Consider the following 25,080-nt stretch of genomic DNA (forward strand, 5'->3'; position numbering starts at 1 on the left):
GACATCTACAAAGTGGATGTGGGAGTGAAGGGTATGGTAGAGCGTGATTGGACAGCTGAAAAGCACAGCCATAGGTATGCAGGACATGGATGGGGACATCCACAGTTTGGATGTGGACGTGAAGGGCATGGCCGAGTGTGCAGGGACGAGCTGAAAATACACAGAACATGGATGGGGACATCCAGGACGTGGGTGGCCGATCGTGAAGGGAATAACTGAACGTGGCAGAGCACTGCTGAAAGTATGCAGAAAAGGACTCAGCATGACTAAGGATAGACATAGTATAACGGAAGACTATTGTTTAAAATAAATATTACTTTTGTGTATTTTTTTCAGAATCCATCTTTAAAAGAGAGGTTTGCAGGTTCAAGTATCTCAGTGTTTTAGCAACAACAAAATCCCAAGCTCTAGAAATGATGAAGAATAGTATTGCTAAGGTAAAACTGTACCATTCAAGCACATCCTGTTAAAAAGCAGATGTTCTTCTTACCATGTCTCTTTTTCTGTTGCAGTGTGTCTCATCAGGGGAATTGTTTACATCAATCCAGCTGTCAAGTACAAGTGGTGTTTGTAAAACAACAGAATCTGGGAATAAAACTGAAAATAAAATGATCAACGGTTATTTATATTCTATAGGATATTTTTGCTTTTTCCTTGCTTGGCTTGAGGTAATTTACACACATCTGAAAAGTAAAAATCTACCTTACAAAAATCAAATCCCAATAGAATTGTAAAATCTGTGATTTATCGAATATGACATGCATTACTCACTGTAATAGCATTTCTGATGATTGTATCTGCTTAAATTCACATGCTGTGCATTTAGTCCGACATCTAGTAGTATTCGCGGAGTATTGCATCTTTCTTTCGAAGATCAAAAGGGGACGTCGACATGGGCTTAACTGTTAGGCAGAAACCTGTGCAGTTCCCTTAGGGACCACTGCAAAAAGTTTAAGACTACAGGAGTAAGCAGTAAACCATTGTTAGCAGTCTGCACCACCCAGATTTACCTGGTAGCTGTGGCTGAGCAGTCAGACCTCTCTCAAGAAGAGTTAGGCAGTATATAGAGTATACACAATAGGGCTAAAAATACAGTAGAACAAGCAAACACTGACCAGAGCTTTGGTATAAAAGTATATAATTATTTATTTAAAAACACTTATGAAAAAACACTGGCACTAATATATCAAGCAAGTTCAAACACAGTCACTATAAGTATATACACCTGCCTAGTTAATTATTCGACAAGTCTAGATTAAGACACCACTTATTTAGCAAAACAGAGGTGAGCGTGTAACCGTAAATGGCACTCCAATAATTTGTTTAAAAAGGGAGAGAAAAGGCAGAGTAGGAAAATAACACAGTGCCAACACTTTTAAGAAACCACAGCAAGTCAAGAAAGGCAGGGTCTACTGTAGAGCAAAAAGTACATAGGCCAGGCCCACTCTTGGAGAGAGTAAGGCGGAATGTGCCCAAGATCACACAGTGGGAATGCACTCAAAGTCTTTGCAGAAAAGTCAAAAAGAGGTTGGATCAGTTCAGAAAGGCAAAGTTAGCAGGTCTGAGGTCAACCCAGTTAGAAAGTCAAGGATTGACGGGACACCTTGGACAATCTGTTGCAAGGGAGACCAGGTGGGACACAGTACCTGAAATGGTGAGAAAACTCCAGCGGGGGCAGTTGTTCCTGGCAGCGGGTGCAAGTCGTGGCTTCTACCAGGGGAAGAGATGATCTCGACGAGGAAGAAAGCTGGAGGTCGTTGCACTGCCAGGGAAGAAACCAGCCGCGGAGTTCCCGATTAAAAGGTACGACCCTTTTATTCGCGGTAGTGGTGAAGCGTGGCTATCCGGCCGCCGGGGTGCTTGGCACGGGCGATTCGACCACGAGACGTCCAGGAAGGTGAAAAAAAGGCGAACTGGTTGGTCCCACCACCTCAAAGGGAAGAAGACTCTCCTGGAAGAAGATTCCTCTGTCGTCGGGTAAGTGGTGAGTTCGTACAGCAGGGCTCCACCGGTGGTGTCGTCATTGTAGATGGCTCAGCTTCTCCCCTCTTCGGATTCTTTAGGTCCTGTGGCGACTTCTGAAGTTACAGTCCCCAAAGCCCTGCTTTTATGCAGAAAAACCCCCATTCAACAGCCTAGCTGACACTCTAGCATGCTAAGTGGTGAGCCGGGCGGCTCACCACTGGGCCAATCAAACAAGAGTGCGACTTGAGTTGCCAAGGCAACTCAGTCCAGGGTGCCTAATCCCCCTCCCACACATCCTGTAGACCCCAGACAGAGTGGCACCATTTGGAGGGCTTCTGTGGAGAAGCCCGCCAAAAAGTGGAACAAAGGGCTCGACTTGGGTTCGAGTTTCAGAGGCGAACACAAACGCCATTTTAAAACCGAGTCCTGGCAAAAAGACCCAAACGGGGAATAAATATTAAATAAATAACCCGGCGGTATCTTTAACATTGAAACAAAAAGCGGTGCGTTTAAAATCAATGGGAAAATCCCATAGGAAATATTCCGGTGGAATATTTTGCGTTGTATCCACTGCCACCAGCCATAAACTCGACAAGGGGGGACTGGACAGTGCCCCCTTGGAAAACAGACCCAGGGGCAATCTATTTACCCCTACCAGTACTTCCACAATATGATGGTTTCTACTGGTTCTGTTCACAATGAGACTAGTAAAGCCAATGGTGACTTTACATGCCCTGGGAGACAGTAGTCAGTCCCAGGGTATGGAGTCTATGTTTGGGGGTCACTATGACACCCCTGTGTTACTGCACTGAGGGTGCTGTGTAACAAAATACATGAAGCCCTATGGAGTAAAAGACCCCATAGCCCATAAAACACATTCACAGTCAAAGGACATTCTCAAATCATGCCTAAGAGTGGGAGAAAAAGAGTCTCACTCTTAGCAGGAAGAAAAAAATAAACCCCAAAAATCCAGCAAAGCTGCTGGGGGACTCACTAGGTTTGGGAAATTAGCCTTAACAGAGAATTCTCCCTAACAACTGTAACACTATCCCTAACGTGACGTGCAGTGTACACAAAATCCCTCATGCGTCGAGATCCCTCCGGTTGTGTTTGTTCTTCCGTGAGGGAGCCTTATACTCAGAGTGAGCAGGTACAGAAGAGAGGTCTAAGAGATCTATGTTCCTTCTACTCCACGAGAGGAGGAAGGGTGGGCACATGTGAATCTCAGCAGATACAATCATCAAAAATACTATTACCGTGAGTAATGCATGTATTCTGATGCTTGTGAATCTACTTAGAATCACATGCTGTGCATAGACTACTGAGCAGAGATGGTGGTGGGATGTGTGAAGGAACAGTAGCAAAGTGATGTCTTAGCACTGCTTGTCCCACCTGAGAATCAGACCTAGAATGTGTATCCAGACAGTAGTGTTGTGTAAAGGTGTGTACAGAACTCCAGGTTGCTGCTTTGCAAATGGACTCAAGAGGAACATTTTCAATGAATGCTATGGTAGCCCCTGTGCCCAGAGTAGAGTGTGCTCTAAGCATGAAGGGTAGATCTCTCTTGGCAAGAGTGTAACACAGTGTGATGCAGTCTACGATCCACTTTGAGATAACTGATTTAGAGACGCGGTCCCCTTCTCTGCCACTGAAACAAAGAACTTGCTTTCTTTAGTGGCTTTGTTTTTTCCAGATAGTAGATAACAGCCCTCCTCACATCCAGTGTATGGAGGCTTCTTTCCGCCATGTTAGTGGGGTTCTAGAAAAATGTGGGTAGTTTTATGGATTGGTTTACATGGAACTTTGAGATAAAAGTAGGTGCAAAGCGTGGGTGTGTGTGCCAAGCCACCTTATCTTGGGTCCTGAACTGAAAGGGCCTGCAGTTCACTAACTCTCCTTATAGAGGGGATTGACACCAGGAAGGCAGTCTTGTAGGTGAGTGCTTTAAGGCTAGCCGTGTACATTGGTTCAAAGGGAGGCCCCATTAGTCTGTTAAGAACAACATTCAGGTCCCACCTGGGAGCTGGGTTGGAAATAGGGGGATGAAGCCTCGTTATCCCTTCCATAAATGCTTTAATTATCAGAATTTTCCACCACAAAACCTTGCTTTGGGACGCGGTGTACGCCGAAAGCGCAGCTAAGTGGACCTTTAAAGAATTGAAACCCAGACCTGAATCTAACAGGTGGGTTAGGTACAGGACAATATGTTTAGGTGTGCATTGAATAGGATTGATGCCCTTGCCATTACACCAGATGACAAAGCGCTTCCATTTGCTGGAGTAGCAATGCCAGGTGTTAGGTTTCCGTGCTTCTCTGAGTAGGTCTTTGAGGGAGTTGGAGATGCCCAAACTCTATGACCTCAGGAGCCAGGCTGCTAAATTGAGAGCATGGATGTAGTGTTCCCCTTAGGTGTTGAGATAGCATGTTGTATGGGCATGGCAGCTTCCTGGGAGGGGAGACTGACATTGCCATTAGATGAGAGAACTATCTATTGGTGCATCTTGTGCACTATTCTGTTGAGTAGGGGAAATATGTAGACACATTTCCCTGACCATGTTATCCATAGACCGTTTCTCTTGGAGCGGTTCTGATGGTACCTGGAGGCGTAATCTAGGCATTGGGTGTTCTCCAGAGTGGCTCACAAGTCGACCTCTGAGAAGCCCCAATCTGCGAAGACGTTGAGTACAATGTTCTCCTATAGTCACCACTCATGCTCTACGGGTAGGGGGAAGTCTCAGCTGAGTACGGCCACCAGAAGATTAAGTTCCCCTGGAACATGTTGTGACAGGAGGAACATCTTGTGTTAGAGAGCCCACTTCCATATGCTCAGTTTGGACACCCCTAGAGAGCGAGTGCCCCCTTGTTTGTTTAAGTAATACATGGCCATAGTACTGTACGTGAGGTCTAAAACAGTCTTCCCCTGGAGGTGTGTTTGGAAGGCCTTCAGGGCCTTGAACACTGCTAGCAGTTCCAACAAGTGTATGTGATTGGATGCTACCGCTGGGGACTACACGCTGCACGCCCTCTGATGAAGGAGGTGAGCCCCCCACCTTGTCAGAGATGCGTCTGTGGTGAGTGGCTTCTACTGCAGGGGTGGTGAAGGTTGTTCCCTGCAGAAGGTTTTCCCTCGACCACCAATGCAGAGACTGAACGAGGGCTGCCGAGACAACCACTAGATCTTCACACTGGCTGCTGGCCTGACACCATTGGCTCGAGAGACACTCTTGCATGGGGATGCTTGCGCAGATGAGCATGTGGAACTAGGTAGATGCAGGAGGCCATCATCCCTAACAGTCGCATGGCTTTGCGTACAATCACCTTGTGACTGGCTACATAGTGCGGAATCTGGAACAGCATGTTTTGAACCCTTTCGTTGAAGGGAAAGACGAGGCTGTCTTTGGTCCCAATTAGAGCCCCCAGAAACTGTTTGACTTGGCTGGGAATTAAACTGGACTCTTTCTCGTTGATCGAGAAACCTAGGTTGAAGAAATCTACCGTCATCTGGGTATTTGTTTGGCATGTTCCGTATGAATCCCCTGTTAGGAGCCAGTCGTCGAGATAAGGATAGACTAGGATGTACTGCCTGCGCAGGTGCGCAGCTACTACCGCCAGTACCTGTGTGTGAACACCCGTGGAGATGAGGCAATGCCAAAGGGAAGAACCTTGAACCAATAGTGTGTGTCTTCTAACATGAACCTGGGGTACTTTCTGTGCACTGGCAACATTGAAATATGAAAGTATGCATCTTTCATATCCAATGTGGCCAGAAATCCCCCTGCAGCAGCAGTGGGATTGCTTCCTGCAGTGTTGTCATTCTGAATTTTTGAGGTTTTACATACTTGTTCGCTGGGCGCAGGTCTAACACAGGGAGATCCTTTTTGGGTACAAGGAAGTACACTGAATAAATACCCTTGTTTACCTGGTGAATGGGGACGACTTCTAGGGTGCACTTTTCCAGACGGACTTGAACCCTCTTCCAGCAGGATGCACAGGTGTTCTGGTGACAGTCTGCTTTTCGGAGGGTGGCATTGAGGTGGTCGGTGAAACTCGATGCAGTAGTCATGGGTAACAGTCTTCAACACACACTGGTCTGATGTGATCTCCTCCCAGGCCTGAATTATAAGCAACCCAGACTGGGGAGGTGTGGGAGGGGACCCGAAACATCTGCTCTCACCATAGCACATCAGAAAACATCATACTTAGGATTATGGGGGCAACGGTAAAGATAGGTGTAGTTTAAGTATCCTATTTCCAAAATAACACCCAAGTAGAAATTGGGATTGTTTGGGTTATTCAAGGAATGGGGTGGGTGGAGGGCATGTGTGAGTATATATGACAAACATTACATACCTGTTATCATCTTTCTGAGGCTTGTATCTGCTTAGTTTCACATGCTTTGCGTAGGCCGACATCTAGTGGTTAGTGCAGAATATTATATTGGTTTTCAATTTCAAAATGGGTCTTCAACGGGGCGTGTCTGTAATACTATCCTTATCATGAAGTGCGCTGGACCCTTTATCCTTCACACGTCAAGGTCCCCAGATTGTTTTTTATTTGTGGTCAGGGCCAAGGCTGCGAAGGCAAAAAGCATGGGGGTCAGACGTAGGGAAGAGCCCCTCGCAGGCTGGACACCTGTTGAAGCCCGCTGAAGTCGACATACGCCGGGGAGGAGCGTAACGCCGGAGGACTGAGTACCTGAATGACAAAGAGAAGACAAAAAGATAGAAGAATAATTTGGGGAAGAGCGCGTGGTATTACATGGCCAAAGCCCAACCCAAGAGCGCTGGTAAAATTGGCCCGTTCCCGTCGACGCGGAAAAGGGAACTGAGGAGTGCCGCCGGTGGGCGGAGTCAGGGTAGCGCATGCTCCCAGGGCCACAACCCAACGTGCCTCTACATTTAAAGGGGAAAAAGGTTTTTGCTGGGGAAAAAGGTTCTGTCACATCCATTGGAAGGGACGCCCATGCAGAATGGAGGAAAGGGGAAGGCACGTAAGAGTATCTATAGTTACCCACACCATACTATTTCAAATGTTTCCAATATCTTACCCAGTTTTCCGAGATGAACGGCTTGTTCTACTGCAAAATGACACCTTCTAAACGTAGTCCTGCAAAACAAACAATAAGAAAAATTCAAACAAAGTGAGCATAACCATTTTATGAAGAACAGCGCCATGTTCACTACTGCTATAGTTTTAAAATATTTAACAAAGTATGATTAATAGATACAAAAAGCTGTACTATGTAAAATGTAAGTTGGCTTCCATTGACACTACCTTCACATAAAACAAATATGCACTCGCAAACTCATCTATACATATGGTCAATATAATTTCTATGCAAGGGTGTATAACGTGAAGAGTACTGAAGATTGAAACCAGAACAAATAGCACTGTCTACAATTATAATTTTAGACCAATCACATGATGGTACAGAAGTACACATGTGGAGCACAACCCATTTGTGATAGACATATTAAGAGTGATACAAGGTTGTTAAACATGGCAGACTTCACCAACATAAGCATCTGCTTGAGTATGTACCAGAGTTTACAATCTTTGGCTCTCCAGATGTTTTGGACTACAGCTCCTACTAGTCCATTTCCAGCATAATGAAAGGCGAAGTATCATGTGAGTCGTATTCCAAAACACCTGGAGCGCCGCAAGATGCTGACCTCTGGTACATACAATGGCCTTTATCAGAAATAAAATGGAATACATGCCAGAGCATGTACCTTGAGAAATATGTCAAGAACATAATGTAAATGAATCATTTTAACAATTGAAATAGTGCCCGCCAGAAACGTGGTGCCAGAAAACCGATGACCTTTGTAAATATTGTGAAAGAAGAATTCTCAAAGTCAAGAATTCTACATCAGGAGAAAAATTGGCATCATGAATGTTCCTTAACAGCTTTGCAACTTGGTGTGTTTCATAGATTCAAATACCTTCTTCATTTACATATTTGCATATGGAACCATTATTTAAATAATTTGCAGACCTAATCAGTGGGAGTGTATGAATGAATGATGTTGACAGGAATACCACAAACTGGCCACACACCAGTGAAGTCAGAAGTCCCTAAAAGAAGGAAGGCGGTGTAGCACCATGCAATAGCTGCCATTTCACACTGGAATTGTAACAGTCCTCTTTTCGTTATCAAGAGGACATTTAACCATGCTAGGGATACATACATAGGTAGCCCTCTATAACATGGCAACCATCTTGCAGCAGGATTGTCTCACTGATTATAAAATACCTTGTATTTAAAGTTGCACTAAGACAATCTCTCTATGTAATATTCTCAGCTTTTCATTTCTCTTTGACGTAGTGTACTCATTGGCTGACATGGGCACAATCGGTTGTGGGGAAGAGTACATGCTCACAAACAAGATGACATGCAAAGAAAACTAAAATTGGCATCTCCTAATAGGTCCATCCGGAGCACAGGTCACACGAAGGCCAGCTACAGTGATAAGGAGGCACAGGAGAGCTCAAGATACAGGGATGCATCACTGGGGGTGGCAGGAAGGAATCAAGGGCACGCTTTACCAATGTCAGATTCCGATTGGACACTATGTCTGGCACAACAGATGCTAACTTTGCAGTAGAAAACTAGAAGACGCAAGACTGCAGTGACCTAAAGGCTTCAAGAATAAGTGTCAAACTTCACAGGCAAACATTAAGAATTAGAGGTGCCATCAAGATGCAAAACAAGCAGTGGTTCTGAAATTCAAAATCTTCATGGAAAGCTCTTGATTGAAGTTTTAGAAGGGGGGGGTGACAGGACACTGGGCCCTAAATCACTTCCTGGAGTTAACATTAAGGTTGAGTGATATATGGTATGGGTAGCATAGTGACGCAGTCCTCTGCTAGAGCTTTAGGTGGCCTTGAGAAAAGAGACTGAAGTGGAAGCAAGGAATAGGAGAGAGAGGAGGCCAAAGCATGGAGGAGGCGGAAAGAGGAGACCGAGATGGAGGTTAGAAGCTGTGATAGAGACAAAGGAGAGATTGAGGTAGGCTGGACGTATAAAAGAAATTAAGTGGTAGAAGGAGGTGGTCAGAGGAAGAAGAAAAGGTCAGAAATACTGATACAACAGGAGGACAGAACATCAAAGCAGATGCAGGTGGTAGGGAGGGGGCTAGACGGTCAGCAAGAGGCACAGCAGGAAGGAGATGGCCTGGCGAAAGAAGGACCTTTGAGGGAATTCTGGAGAGAAAGATTTTAGAAAGAAACACCAGGATGAGAATAGAGGAGACAGTGGGAAGAGATGAGGTTGGATGAGAACACCAGAAGAAGATCTTAGAGACAGAACGTTGGAAAGAAATACCAAGCCGATGGAGGAGATGAGGGAGAGAAGGGGGATGGGGCAAAGAAAGGTAGGTAAAAAAAGAAATCAAGATGTGTTTAGGGGTACACCAAAGGATCATTTAAGGAGGATCAGGTACAGACAAACCAATCCCTAAAAAGGGACAGCATTGTAAAGGAGGGGATACAAACCCATAGTGGAGCAACAAAGAAGAGACCCGAGAGAGAGACAGATTGGAGAGGATAGGTGGTGTAGAGGAGGCCCCATTAGATCAGAGCTGCTAGTGCAGATATGGTGGTTATTCCTTCTCATTTTATGGGACCACTACTCTTTTTGTTTCTCCTCCCTTTATTCTTATTTTTTTATTTTTGTGTTTTTGTTTCAATATACAAACCTTACACAATACTTGATGATAATCGCACAACTCTTAATAATCATAGAAAGAGGAAAAACTGATTAGTGCAATCCATCTTAATAAGAGAAGAACACACGCCTTCTAAACATTCATTTCACAGTCATTATAATTACAATTTTAATTCAATTTATATTTCACATAAAAAACATAAAACCATCTTCATACATGTACTTCAGTATGATTTTAAATGTCATTAATGCACCACAATGCAGCTATTAATATGGATGACAATGCATTACTTACCGTAAAAGCATTTCTGATGGTTGTATCTGCTTAGATTCACATGCTGTGCATAGGTCCGACATCCAGTGGTCACTGCGGAGTATTGCATTTTGTTTTTCGTAGTCGAAAAGGGACGTTGACAAGGCGTGTCTGAAATACTATCCCTATAGTGACGTGCGTTGTACCCACAATCCCTCACGCGTCGAGGTCCCTCTGTTTGTATTTTTCTGCCCTGAGGGAGCCTTCTAGACGTGAGTGAGTACAGAAAAGAGAGATATAAAAGGAAGTCTATGTTCCTTCCATCCGAGCGGGGAGGAAGGGTGGGCGCATGTGAATCTAAGCAGATACAACCATCAGAAATGCTTTTACGGTAAGTAATGCATTGTCTTCTGGTGTTTGTTAATCTGCTTAGAATCACATGCTGTGCATAGACTAGCAAGCAGTACCCAGAGTTGGTGGTGGGTTATGAGAAGGAACAGTAGAGAAAAGATGACTTAATACTGCATGTCCCATCTGGGAGTCAGATCTCGAGTGTGCATCTAGACAGTAGTATTTTGTAAAGGTGTGCACAGAACTCCAGGTAGCCGCTTTGCAGATGGACTCAAGGGGAACATTTGCAATGAATGCTATGGACGCCCCCGTGCCTCGAGTAGAGTGTGCTCTTGGCTTAAAGGGCAGTTCTCTCTTAGCAAGAGTATAGCAGAGAGTCATGCATTGAACAATCCATCTAGAAATAGTGGACTTTGAAACTGCATCCCCTTCTCTTCCTGCTGCCACCGAGACGAAGAACTGATTAGTCTTCCTCAGTGGTCTGGTTCTTTACATGTAGAACATGACCGCTCTGCGCACATCTAGTGTGTGCAGAGTTTTTTCTCCCAAGTTGGAAGGATTTTGAAAGAACGTTGGAGATGAATTTCGGAGAAAACCTTGGGTGCGTGCGTAGAACCACCTTATCTCTGTGAACTGTAACGAAGGGGTCTAGAACAGAAAGAGCCTGTAGTTCACTTACTCTCCTGATGGAGGTGATAGCTATTAAAAAAGCAGTCTTAAGAGTGAGGTCTTTGAGAGATGCTTTGTGCATGGGTTCGAATGGTGAGCCCATGAGTCTGGTAAGTACCACGTTAAGGTCCCATCCGGGAGCTGGGTCAGCTATCGGGGGGTGTATTCTCTTTACTCCCTCCATGAAGGCCTTTATAACAGGGATCTTCCACCACGACACCTTGAGTTGGGAAGTGGTGTATGCAGAAAGTGCCGCTAGGTGGACTTTAATGGAATTGAACACTAGACCTGAATCCAATAAGTGGGTCAGGTATAGAACAATATGTGTGGGAGAGCAGTCAATCGGGTTGATGCTCTTTCCTCTGCACCAGATGACAAATCTCTTCCACTTGCTAGAATAGCAGTGGCGAGTGTTAGGTTTTCTGGCTTCCCTGAGGATGTCCATGCATCTCTGCGGGAGCTGTAGATGTCCGAATTCTATGATCTCAGGAGCCAAGCTGCTAAGTTCATGTTCTGGGGGCATGGATGCAGAGTCCTGCCCTTGTCTTGTGACAGCATGTTGTACGGGCAGGGGAGTTCACTGGGGGAGATAGAGACATCTCCATCAAGTGAGCGAACCATGGCTGTCGGGCCCACATTGGGGCCACCAGTATCATGGTCACTTGTTCCTGGTGCATCTTGTGCACCATCTTGTTGAGAAGGGGAGTCGGGGGGGAAAAGCGTAAACAAATTTCCCTGACCATTGCATCGACAGACCGTTCCCCTTGGATTGGTTCTGGGGGTACCTGGAGGCGTAACTTAGGCATTGTGAGTTCTCCGGGGTTGCGAATAGGTCTATTTCTGGGAATCCCCATTGTGTGAAGACGTCGAAAACGATGTCTTCGTGCAGTCGCCATTCGTACTCTTCGGGCAGGGGGAAATCTCTGCTGAGTTTGTCTGCCAGCAGATTGAGTTCCCCTGGTACATGTTGTGACAGTAGGAACATGTTTTGTTTGAGAGCCCACTTCCATATATTTTGGGCCAGTTTGGACAGTCCTGGAGAGTGGGTGCCCCCCTGCTTGTTGATGTAGTACATGGCTCTGGTGCTGTCTGTAAGGACCAACACAGTCTTGCCTTGTAGGTGTTCCTGGAAGGCTTTTAGCGCCTTGAACACAGCTAGTAGCTCCAGTAGATTTATGTGTTTGGATGCTACGTTCGGAGTCCACACTCCGTGAGCAGTCTGATGGGATAGGTGAGCCCCCATCCTGTGAGGGATGCGTCTGTGGTTAGAGTGGCTTCCGCCGCGGATTTCCCTTTTTCCAAGTTTTCCTTTGTCCACCACCGTAGCGAGAGAACCAAGGCCTGCGAGACCACCACTAGATCGTCCCATAGTCCGCTGGCCTGACACCACTGGCTGTTGAGCCACTCTTGCATAGGGCGCATGCGTAGGCACGCGTGAGGTACCAAATAAATACACAACGCCATCATGCCTAGCAAGCGCATTGCTTTGCGTACCGTCACCTCTCGACCGGTGACATATTGAGGGATCTGAAACAGCATGTTTTGGACCCTCTCGTTGGAGGGGGAAGACGAGGCCGTCCTTTGTTTGAATTAGAGCCCCTAGGAATTGTTTGATTTGGCTGGGGTCTAGGCTGGACTTCTTTTCGTTGATGGAGAAGCCCAACTGGAACAAAAGGTCTACAGTCTTTTGGGTATTGGAGAAGCATGTTTCGTAAGAATCCCCTGTTATGAGCCAGTCGTCGAGATAAGGGTAAACTGGGATGGACAACCTGCGCAGGTGGGCCGCTGCCACTGCCAGTACCTTCTTGAATACCCTTGGTGCTGATGCTATGCCGAAGGGTAGCACTCTGAACTGGTAGTGTTTGCCCTCTATCATGAAACTGAGGTATCTTCTGTGCGCTGGCAACATTAAAATATGAAAGTATGCATCTTTCATGTCCAATTTTGTCATGTAATCTCCCTGTGATAGCAGTGGGATCACTTCCTGTAAGGTCACCATACGAAACTTCTGGGGTTTGATAAACTTGTTCGCTGGGCGCAGATCTAATACAGGGCGCATGGTTAGATCCTTTTTGGGTACAAGGAAGTACACTGAATAAATACCTTCCGTTACCTGAGATAGAGGCACGACCTCTTTGGCTCCTTTTTCCAGCAGTAGTTGTACTTCTTGGAGAAGGACGGCAAGGTGTTCCGGTGTCATGCGTCGTCCCCTCGGGGGTCTGTATGTTGGGGAACTATTGAATTCGATGCAGTATCCGTGGGCTACGGTGGAAAGTACCCAGCGGTCTGACGTTATTCCCTCCCATGCTGGAAAAAAAGGATGTTATCCGGCCCCCCACCGGTGTTGCATGGGAGGGGACGTGAATCTTCGCGTCACTTGGTGTTGTTGGGGGCTTGGGAGCCTCTGGGGGTGGACCCCCGACCTCTCCCTTTGCCCCGGCGCTGGCCTCTTTGCCTGTACTGCCCACTATTGGTCTGGTAATTGGTGGCAGGGTACTGTTGCTGCTGATTCTGCTGTTGGCGTTGGCCACGAAAAAAGCGTTTGTTGCCATAGCAGCGTCTGGTAGTGGGCTTAGAGATCTGGTCAAGAGTTTTGATAGTATCGAACTCTTTTTTAGCCATCTCCAGAGCCTCATCCACCGCTTTCCCAAAGAGGTTTGAGTCTTCAACAGGTTTATTTATTAAAGACGCCTGTGTCTCCGGTTTGAACCCTGAGTTGTACAGCCATACATGGCGTTTTAGGAGTATTCCCTGAACCAGGGAACGTCCCGCTGTCTCTGCAGCATCCAGAGAGTTCTTTACAATACTCTGGTTGACCTGGGTTCCTTCGCCAATAGTTGATAGCAGGCATGTACGTAGTGGTTCCGGCGCTTCTTCGGCGTCTTTGCGCAGTTTGGCCCACTGCGCGTCCGCGTAGCTAGCTAGCAAAGAATTGTTGTTCGCAATTCTTGCCGAAAAGGCAGCCAAGGATGTGGCTCTCTTTGCAAGGGCATATAACCTCTTGCCCTCCTTGTCAGGTGGTGCCTCGCTGGTGGACAGCGGCACCCCTGCCCTCTTCCTTGTATTAGTTACTACAAGGGAATCCGGAATGGAATGTCCCCTGATGTACAGCGGGTCTGAGGGTGAAGGAGTGAAACGTTTTTCAATTCTTGGATTAACTCCTCTGATTAGTGCGGGTGTGGATAGCGAAGGGATGATTCTTCTCTTCACTGAAGCGAGGAGGGGAATGGTCTGGCTGACTGGGGGTTTCTCCTTAATTACTCTTTCCACAAAGTCTATTTCAGGAGAGATCTCCCCAGTGTCCAGTTCGAAATGTGCTGCTGCTCTGCGCAACAGGGCATTGAATGTGGGCTGATCGTCAATGGGAGACGTGTTTCTAACAGGTGAATTGTCAGGAGGATTTAGGTTCAGGACATCAGTGTCTGAATATACTGATGGGGATTGAGAAGGTCCTTCTTCTGGATTTTCTCCGAAGCCTTCTCCTACCATGTCTGGGCTGTCTTCCAGACCTTCCTCCTGGTTCTGTCCCTCTTCATCGTCCACAAATTCATCCTCCTCCTCCAAGTATTGTTCCTCACCAGTGAGGTCATACACATTATGGAAGTCTGAGGCTGTGTCCCTGCTGGGGATTGACTAGTCTCGGATATTTGGCCCTGGGGTCCTCCTGAGGCCCTTCTCTTGTTCTCTTGGGAGTGGGAGGGTTCTGGGTCTTCATAAACCTCTCCATTCTCTCCATGCAGAGATGGAGCCTTTCCATGGTTTCATGGGGTACCCCTGAGTGGTCTAGTGGGGGAAAATTAGTGTCATCTAGCTGAAAACGGCTCGACCTCTCCCATAACGTCGAGGAAAGTGTCCCGTCGCCTTCTGAAAAGCCTTCCGGTGTGCTGGGGGTCCCCCCGACTGAAGGGGGTAGTCCCTGTCTTTCTTTGGGCTTTTTCGGCGTGTCTTTCAACCTCTGCGTAGCGCTCAACGTGTCTTTCGGCGTACGCTTCTGGGCGTCGGCTACAACGATCCTCGCCAAGCTCTCTGCAACTCGTTTGTCCGCGGAGGGCTGTGGTTTCGACGTTACGGGCGTCGATCGTTCTACGGCGGCCTGCGCTCTCTGCTGGTGCGCGCCGGCCGATGGTTTGGGGGCGGCGCCCTTATTTGCCGGAAGCGAGAGGGGCTTCGAACCTGAACGGTCCGAGGAGGCCGCTGGTGGAACCTGCGTCTCCTTGGGCGCTGATGCTTTCTTCGTCTTCGACGAAGAAGAGCTATGGGTTGTGTGCTTATGTGTGGTATAGTGTGCGTCAGTGTCGCCGGGGTGTTCATCCCCATAAGCAGGGCGTGAGCCGAGCCCGTCGGGGCTGGGGACAGACGACGAAGAGCGCGAGCGCTCTTTAGAGGGGTGTACGACTTTCGTAGCGGAGGTCGTGTTATCACGTTCCTCGTCACTGTTGGTGGTAGCAGCGGCGGGTGAAGAATCGGCCTTCGACATAGCGTAGGCCGCCCACCTCTTGACCCTACAGTCTTTTAGAGTCTTTGGCTTCAGAAGCCGACAAGCCGTGCAACCCTCCTCTTTGTGATCGAGGGGCAAGCAGCGGTTACACCGTGAATGCTTGTCCTTCCAAGTAAACTTGCCCTTGCAAAGTGGGCAAAACCTAAAGGGTGTCCTCTCCATAGCCGAGGCAATAAATCGTGATAACGACCCCAAGGGAAAGGAAGGGGAAAAGGAAAGGCATTCTCAGAAAAGAACCAGAGATGTCCCACGACCCCACTCTCCCTACTGTATTTGGCCTGCGAGGCCAGGCCACGTGTTCGGCAACGCCGAAGGATCTCCTCTGCTCGTCCCCTCCGTCGAAGATCTTGCTCGGCGGAGACAGCTTCACAACTGCGTCGAGGGAGGGATGGATATGTTATATATTAAATAGGAAAACTACCAAAGGTCGAGGAGATGGAATCTGCAATGTCTCTCGAGGAGCTCCGCGTAAAGGCAACCAGTAGCTGGGCGGAAAAAAACAATCTGAGGGACCTCGACGCGTGAGGGATTGTGGGTACAACGCACGTCACTATAGGGATAGTATTTCAGACACGCCTTGTCGACGTCCCTTTTCGACTACGAAAAACAAAATGCAATACTCCGCAGTGACCACTGGATGTCGGACCTATGCACAGCATGTGATTCTAAGCAGATTAACAAACATCAGAAATTTGATTTCCTGCCTGGTCCGAGTGTGCATTTAAATTCCCTTTTTTCAATAAAAACGTAAATTGCTTATATCCATAACAATAGTGTTATAATGGAGGTTGTGCCATTATAAAATAAAGAGGAAAGGAAGAGGAGCAAGAAATCGAATGGAAAGACGAAGAAAAGGAAGAAAAACAGAGCAGGGTCGTAAAAGATTCTGCTAATTCCGATGCTCAAGAACAAACTAAACAAACGGAAAAAAAAGGAGCAGAGGCGGTACTTTAAATTATTTCCTCAAAAATCTGAAAGGACTCAATTACGAGCATCCTAAAGAGGAGAGGATAAAAGGCCTAAATCCAACTTGGGGAAAGAAAAAGCAAAACTGCTGTCAACAAAGACCAGAATCCGGACTTAAGGGTGAAATCCCTGCAGGAACCTAAGGTGACCGTGGGTTGCCAAACAGAAGCACAGCAACCCCCAAGGAAAATTGCCCTCATTTTTTTTAACTTAAAAAAACAAGCAAAAACATCTCTTACAAATGTGAAAATTGCTCCAATCTTCCTGAAGGCTTCAGTGGCGCCAAAACCGTCGGTCCCACTTGAAAAGAAGACCAATCTGCCTTTGGCAGGTCCCTTGGTAGGCACTCAACTTGACCATATTCTATCTACAAGAGAGGTATTGCCCGAGGATAAAAATGCAAGATTGGAAGGCCAGGCCGTGGGGAACAAAAGCTTAGCGGCTCAACGTTTCCTTCCCATGATAAATAAATCAGTCTTGCCACATTTAAATATTGATCATGTGGTCCCCCTTTAGGGCGGACAATTTTCCTCTCAAATAAGTCCAAGAATAATGGGAACTCTTCTCCATTAAATCGTTCGAGAGTTCTAAAAGAAACGTCCAACATCCCCACCTTAAAATTTCTTTCAATGGGGGACATTCAGCAACTGAGCTTTCCTCTTTCCCTGGACACAAATATTGCAGAACGTCAGATGAATTCAAATTTGGCGTTTAAAATAATTTTGGGGGCAGGGGAAGATTGGCTTATTCGAGGTTTCAAAATAACAACTCTATTGGAACACAACAAATCCAAGGAACATGGCCTGTGTCCCAAAAAAAACTCCAAAAAATCATCCAAATGCTGAAAACGCAATCTCACCACTCTCAACTATATGGGAATGTGTTCCAGAAATTATAGCTCAGGTCTTCCTTAAATTAGGAATACCTGCTCAAAAGCTCCAGTGACCAATGATGTGAGATGCTTACCTTGGAACACGAGAGGTTTTAGCTCTTTTTTAGAAGACGATAAAAATCCCTACATATTACGGAATTTTCATTTGATCTCTTTTCAGGAAACCTTGTGCAGTGATGCTCTTAGAGTTGATGGTTTTTCCACTTATCAACAAATGGCATTATGACGGTCCAAAGGACATCCTAGTGGAGGCCTAATCACTCTATATATTAATGTGACCCTTGCTTCCTCCATTCTTCTATCGGATTAAGTCAATAGTATTTTGGAAATAAGGGCAAAGGAAAGAGAGGAGGAGAGAGGCTCCAGTTGGATTATACAGAATCTGTACTGGAGTCCTGTGTCTCTTCCTCTGGTTGATTTTCTAGTAGATTTATCTGATCTTTTGGTTGACTTTTCAGTTGGATAGCCAGAGGATGAGATTATCATAATGGTTGATTTCAACTCACAGTGCATTGAAACTTCACAAAATGGTCTTTATAGTAAAGTAAAAAAACTCTAATGGTAAAGCATGGTGAGAGTTTATGTCAACCTGGCAGTTGGAGAGGCTTAACAGGAGTTTCTGAGGTGACATTCCGAGTAGATATACTTGGCAAAGAGGTTTTCTATCATCAACGATCGATTACATCTTTGCTTCAAAAGCAATCTTTGATTTCTGCATAGAATTTAGGATAACTGAAGGAAATCCAGATGATCATAGCATGTTAGAAGCTACTTTTAAGGCGAGCCAAAGAAAGACAATCTCAGTCTTTCCTCAGGAAATGACCTCAAATCAGGCTGGGAATCGGCTGGTAAGGTTTGAGGAAGGTGGGCGTACTTTTACAAATCAGTTAGAAACAGCTATTAATAATCTCTCGGTTAAACACCTAGGGAGCCAGCGTGTAGTCTCGAGATTCAGTGACATTGTTTGGGAGCTAAACTCCCCACTTTCTGGTCCTCTTATTCCAACCCGGTCCCATAAATACCGTTTTGACTCAAAAATGAATCATTAAAAAAAAAGGTCAATAGATGGCATAGGTCCTTCTTAAAGAAAAACATAGTGGATCCTAAAGTCCTGGAGATCTAATTGAAATCTCTTGATAATACCTATAGGAACTGGTTGAGATATTATTATTACATGAGGAAACAATTACAGGGGGAGGTAATTCTGAAGGCAGTCTGTGCCAGAAATTCAAAAAGCTTTTGGGCGAAAGTGGGCTCAATCTATGGACAAATCACTGATCGCCAACATACTGTCATACAGGAAAGTGCCTGGTGTGATTACTTCTCTGGTGTATATGGCTTCATAGATTCCCAGAAATTTAAATTTGACCAGTGTACTATGTGGTCCCTAGGTTACATGCAAGAGGGCATTGAAAATGTAATAAAGAAATAGTCTTCCTTTAGGGCTGCAGGGCGAAATGGTCTGAGCAACGCAGTGCTTAAACTAAATCCTGCACTGTGGTCCAAAGTCCAAAAGCTTCTGTTTGATAATATCATCTGTAGTAAAACAATTCCGGAGTCATGGAGAAGCTCGATTGTCATTCCTAGCTATAAAAAAGGCGATTGTTTAGACCCATCAAACTATCGCCCCATATCACTTTTAGACGCCAATGGGAAGATCTTTTCCGGTATTATATTGGGCGAGTTAGAAAAATGGGCAGAGGTCAAAGGCATTGTCCCCAAACAGCAGACAGGTTTTAGGAGAGGACTATCCACGTCTCTTAACACCTTGATTCTTGGGTGTCTTACTTCTGATTCCCTTAAAAAGGGAGGAAACCCATTATTCGGCGCTTGGGTAGACCTTTCCCAAGCCTTTTATTCGATAAATAGAAATAGACTCTGGACTAAACTAAAACTGTGGGGGCTTCCACACCATTTATTATTTATCTTAATAGAGTTGCATGAAAGATCTTCTTTAAGAGTCGGTTTGTCTAAATCAGGTGTTCTCTCACAGTCCATTCAAATAGAGAGAGGGGTGTGTCAAGGATGCCTGATAGCACCTTTTTTCTTTATATTATATTTGTCTGATCTAGTTCAAATGGTTGGAGAAGAGCGGTCTGGTGGGTCCCAAATTGGGAGGTACAAAAATTAATTGGTTAGCCTATGCTGACGATGTGGTAGTCTTTGACTACACGGAAGTCGGCCTGCAACGCCTACTTACTGCCCTTTCTGAATATGCTAAAGAAAACTACCTAAAAATGTATCCTAATAAATCTAAAATTATCATTTTCAAATATCCTTTGAGAAAGTTGCCGCCCTTTATCTGGCAGTTAGACAACTCTTGCATTTCCCCTTCTAAAGAGGTTACATATTTGGGCTTGGTTATAACATCTATTTTCCACCTGATCTAACATTCTGTCAATCATTGACCTGAAAATAGTTAATTTGGTGGCTCAAATGAAAAAAATGTGTTTACAATATTGAACATTTTCTTTGTTGCCCCTTTTAAAATGTTATGTTGGGAAGGTAGTCCCAGTGATTATCTCTGGTATGGAGTGCAATATGTTGCTTTGATATCGATTGGGAAAAGATTGAGAGTAATATATGGAAAAGATCTTTAGGGATTCCAGATTGTGTTCCCATATCTTGCATAAAATTCGAATTAGGCCTTATTTCAGTAAGCGGTTGGATGGAGTGGAAATGGATTTCGATTTATAGACTCATTCTGGTTCCACCCAAGTCCTCTCTGTATGACAATCTTGCAATCTCCATGTACAAATCAACAAATTCTTTCCTCAATAAATTGAGGTTTAGATGTAATGAGTTATTGGCTAACTCAGACACTGAAATTGAGACCCTCAGTTCTAATCCATTGAAAACCAAGGAAAAACTGCATTGCATAGATTGGATTAGGACTATTGAAAAAATGAGGAGCTGTAAATTATCATTGTCCCCTTTGTTGATTGATAAGCCAAGATCTTGTGTCCCCCAATACCTGAGGAAATTTTCGGATCCGGCAACAAGGATGGAAGCAAGGAAGCAAGAAAGAATGAAAAAGGATAGGAATGGGGTTGGTTGGGAAAAAACCAAGGATAACAATACCGCGAGCTACGGAGCACACGTCTTGTCGCTACTTCGCAATAGCATTGAGACGCATGGAGCCGCGGGGGGCTTGGTCTATTAATAGAACATGCTACGTCCAACGTGTAGAGCGAGGAAGGTGTTTCACGCTGTACGGCCATGTTGGGAGTACCAGGCAGTGCAAGCCCCTTTGAGACAAGGACCAGGAAATCCAAAAGGGGTGCGTTCTGTAGGTCATGACAGCATCCCTCCTCCGAAGACACGTTCTGCCAGGTTTGCCCGGGTGTATGAGGTGAAATCTTCTGAGCAGTCGAGGGGTCTTGAGATTAGAAAGTGGATCCCAGGTTCTTTCACTAGGAGGATATCCCTTCCATTCAACCAGGTATTGAAGCTGACCCAGTTTATACCTGGAGTCGCAAATTCGGGACACTTCATATTCCAGTTGGTTGTCGACCAGCAGAGGAGGGGGTCTGCAGGATTTCCGGGAGGATTGGATGTAGGGTTTTAATATGGATGTGTGAAAAACTGGGTGAATTTTCTTCCAGGAGTCTGGTAGTTTGATCCGGTATGAGACTGGATTTATAATTTCCTTGATGGGAAATGGACCATAGTACCGAGGGGCCAATTTGTTTGGTCGTAGATGTCGGGGTAATTATTTCGAGGACAACCAGACTTGATCACCAATTGCATAAGAAGGCTCTGGTCTTCTTTTGGAATCCACATACCTCTTAGTCTGTGTTCTGGCCTTCTCTAAGTTTTCTTTGGCCTCCTGGTGTACGTTGATGAGGGTTTCGATCCAGGAGTCGACAGTAGGTACCGGTGTAGGATGAGGGAGAACAGAGGGTAGAACCGATGGATCGAAACCTTGGCTACAATAAAAGGGACTGGTCTTAAGTGCTGAATGATCGGAATTGTTGTAGGCGAACTCAGCCACGGGTATCAGGAGCGACCAGTCATCCTGAACCTTGGTAGCGAAACATCGAAGATACTGTTCCAGGGTCTGATTAGCATGTTCTGTGGCCTGGGGATGGTAACCTGATGAGAGGGCGCGTTGGATTCCCAAAATGCGACAGAGATGTTTCCAGAATTGTGAAACGTATTGAGGTCCTTGATCAGATATGATTTTGGAAGGAAGTCCATGCAGACGGAATATGTGTTCCAGGAAGATTCCAGCAAGTTCGGACGAGGATGGTAGCTTACACAGGGGTGTAAAATGAGCCATATGAGTGAACAAGTCAATGATAACCATGATGGTCGTGTATCCTCGGGAAGGTGGTAATTCCACAATGAAGTCCGTAGCAATGAATTCCCATGGCCCTGTTGGCAGTGTAGGTTGCAGTAGAAGACCCGCCGGTCTCTTGTTATCATGTTTATTTTGACTACAGATAGTACAAGCTTTGATGTACTGCTGTACGTTGGTCTTCATTCCAGGCCACCAAAACTGTCTTTGTATGAGGCAGAGGGTGTTGGTTATGCCACGATGTCCGGAGTGAAGGGTATCATGACAGAGGTTTATTATTATTTGTTGTAATTTCGGTGTAGGAATGACCAGTGCATTGTCCTTTGTTAGGGAGAATTCTCTGTTTAGGCTGAATTTTCTAACCTAGTGAGTCCCCCAGCAGCTTTGCTGGATTTTTGGGGTTTATTTATTTCTCCTGCCAAGAGTGAGACTCTTTTACCCTCACTCTTGGGCATGATTTGAGTGTGTTTCTTTGAATCTAGATGTATTTAATGGGTTATGGGGTTTTTTACTCCATAGGGCTTCATGTGTTTTTGTGATGTGTGTTAGGGAGAATTCTCTGTTTAGGCTGAATTTCCCTCCCTAGTGAGTCCCCCAGCAGCTTTGCTGGATTTCTGGGGTTTAATTTTTTCTCCTGCCAAGAGTGAGACTCTTTTACCCTCACTCTTGGACATGTTGAACTGTGTTATCTTGGACAAACCTTGTGTTGAATGGGCTATGGGGTCTTTTACTCCATAGGGCCTCATGTATTTTTGTGATGTGGGTTACACAGCACCCTCTGTGCCGTGACCCAGGGGTGTCCTAGGGACTCCCCAACATAGACTCCATACCCTGGGACTGACTACTGTCTCCCAGGGCATGTAAAGTCACCAAAGACTTTACTAGTCTTGAATCCTGAACAGAACCAGTACAAACCATCATATTGTGGACGTACTGGCTGGGGCAATTCGATTGCCCCAGGGTCTGTTAGTCGAGGGGGCACGTCTCCGTCCCCCCTGATCGAGTTTTGGCTGGTGGCAGTGGAAACTACGTTTTATATTCGACCGCGAATATTTTCCTATGGGATTTCCCATTGTTTTAGGCTAACACATTTAATTATTTATTTACGGTAGCCTTAAACATACCGCCGGTTTATATATCTATTTTTATAACTCCGGTTGGGACTTTTTGCCAAAACTTGATTCTAAAATGGCGTTGGTGTTCGCCTCTGTAACTCTGACCCAAAGTGGAGCCCTTTGTTCCACTTTTGGCGGGCTTCTCCACAGAAGCCCTCCAAAGTGGTGCCACTCTGTCTGGGGTACTTAGGAGGGGTGGAGGGGGATTTAGGCACCCTGGACTGAGTTACCTTGGTAACTCAAGTCGCAATCCGTCCTGATTGGCCCAAGTGGTGAGCCGCCCGGCTCACCACTTAGCATGTTTGAGTGACAGCTAGGCTGGGTGAATGGGGGTTTGCTGCATAAAAGCAGGGCTTTGGGGACTGGAACTTCAGAAGTCGCCACAGGACCAAGAATCCGACGAGGGAAGAGCTGAGCCGACCTGCTTCGACGACACCACCCGGTGGAGCCCTGCTGAACCGTCTCACCACTTTTTTCCCGACGACCGAGGAGAACTCTTAACGGAGTGGCTCCTTCCCTTGACTGGTGGGGACAACCAGTTTTCGCCTTCTTTCCGTTCTTTGAGGTATCTCGTGGCCGCCTTGCCTGTGCCAAGCACCCCGGCAACCGGAATACCACACTTTACCCCCATACCGCGAAAGTCGGTACCAACCCTTTAACCGGAGGACTCCGCGGCTGGTTTCTTCCCGGGCAGTGCTACGACCTTTCTCTTCTGCTCTTCAGCGAGATATTCTTCTCCCCTGACCGACGTCGAGCCTTGCTGTCACTGCCTGGAACAACTGCCCCCGCTGGAGGATCCTTTCCGCTTAAGGTACTGTGTTCCGCCTGGCTTCCCTTGCCACCGACTGTACGGGGTAGATTTAGTCCCCGGCTTTCGAACCTGGGAGTGCCTGGGACACTTTGGCTAAACTTTCTGAGCCACTCTAAACTCTTTTTGACTCTTTGCAAGACTTTGAATCTCTAACTAACAGTGTGATCTTGGGCACATTTTCGCTCCGGCTACTCTAAGAGTGGGCCCTGCCTAGTGACTTTTGCTCACCTGTGACTTTATTCTTCTTTAAGCCTATTGCAAGTGTTCTGGACCTTAGAGTGGTGTGTTTAACCTATTTCTGCTTTTTCTCTCCCTTTCTTGGAAATTACTAGAGTGTCATCTAACGTTAAGCACTCACCTCTGTTTTAATTAAGTGGTGTTAACCTAGAGTTGTCTAGACAGGAGAAAGGATTGAATCTACTTTCATTATAACTGTGTTGAAGTGTTTTTACCATATTCTTTGCTAGAGTGTTTTTACTTATGTGTGTTTTTAAATAAATAACTATATTCTTTTGAAACCAAGCTCTGGTCAGTGTTTGCTTGTGCTATTGTGTTTTGGTACCTATTGTGTATACTTTGCATACTGCCTAACTCTTCTTGAGAGAAGTCTGACTGCTCAGCCACAGCTACCAGGTAAATCTGGGTGGTGCAGACTGCTACCAAAGGGGTTTACTGCTATACCTGTAGTCTTAAATCTTTTGCAGTGTTCCCCAAGGGAACTGCACAGGTTTCTGCCTAACACTGGTGTACAGCGGTGGGATTTGTATTGAGTATACATTTTATTGTGCTTTAGATACCTTAGTGCAACTAACCACAAAGCTTAGCACTGTAAAAAGTAATCCTCTAACATGTCAGTTATAGAAAGCTATAGTCAAGAGTCCCTTGCAGCCAAAACTGCTGATTGTTTAAGAGTGCTCTGTAAACATAAGGATCTCCTGACTAAGGGCAAGAAAATGGAGCTGATTGAAAGATTGTTGGCTAACCAAAGTCTGGGTGATGGTTCAGAGGAACCTACCACTCCAGCAACTGTAGATGACAGTATTGAAGTTAACATGGAGCAAAATGTTAATGATTCTGAGGAAGAGTCAGAAGAGGAGGGTGAGGCTGTTATGACTGTCCCCCCTAGGCCTCTGCCTGCTCTACCTGCTGTACCTACTGGACCTTTACCAGGTCCCACATTTAGTCCTCAGTACTTTGAACTGGAGAAAATGAAGCTAGAATTGGAGTATAAGAAACTTAATGCTCAAACTGACAAAGAACTAAGGCTAAGGGAAATGGAGCTCAAGTATGACTTAGAAATGAAGAAATTATCTGTTGAGAATGTTTCTCTCTCTGGCTCCTCTAGAAGTTCCAGTCCTAAAAGACCCCGGATGCCTAAAGAATTGGTTGGTATGTATGAGCCTAAGTTGGATGTGTTGGATTGGTTGTCTCTGTTTGAATATAATCATGGGCTCCAGAACATCACAGGAAATGACTTACTCACCTGGTTGTTCTCTAGGCTTCCCCCTGTTGCAACTGATGTAGTAATGGAGATGGGGGAGGAGGATAGGAAGGACTATGAATGTGTGAAACTAGCTTTGATAGCTAGGTT

The 25,080-nt window shown here is 45.7% G+C and overlaps 1 protein-coding gene across 1 annotated transcript in view; it reads right to left on the reverse strand.

Moving 5' to 3' along the window:
* MOV10L1 (Mov10 like RNA helicase 1) overlaps positions 1 to 25,080 on the reverse strand; it is a 1,432,366-nt gene that overhangs the window by 693,280 nt on the left and 714,006 nt on the right. Inside the window, exons 13-14 of the mRNA XM_069627860.1 lie at positions 7,013 to 7,071; positions 491 to 597 (exon numbers count right to left, since the gene is read on the reverse strand). Coding sequence (XP_069483961.1) covers positions 491 to 597; positions 7,013 to 7,071 — 166 coding nt within the window. The remainder of the gene's footprint in view (positions 1 to 490; positions 598 to 7,012; positions 7,072 to 25,080) is intronic.

This window comes from Ambystoma mexicanum, chromosome 12 (assembly GCF_040938575.1).
Source record: "Ambystoma mexicanum isolate Mex_15411 chromosome 12, UKY_AmexF1_1, whole genome shotgun sequence".
NCBI classification, from domain to species: domain Eukaryota; kingdom Metazoa; phylum Chordata; class Amphibia; order Caudata; family Ambystomatidae; genus Ambystoma; species Ambystoma mexicanum.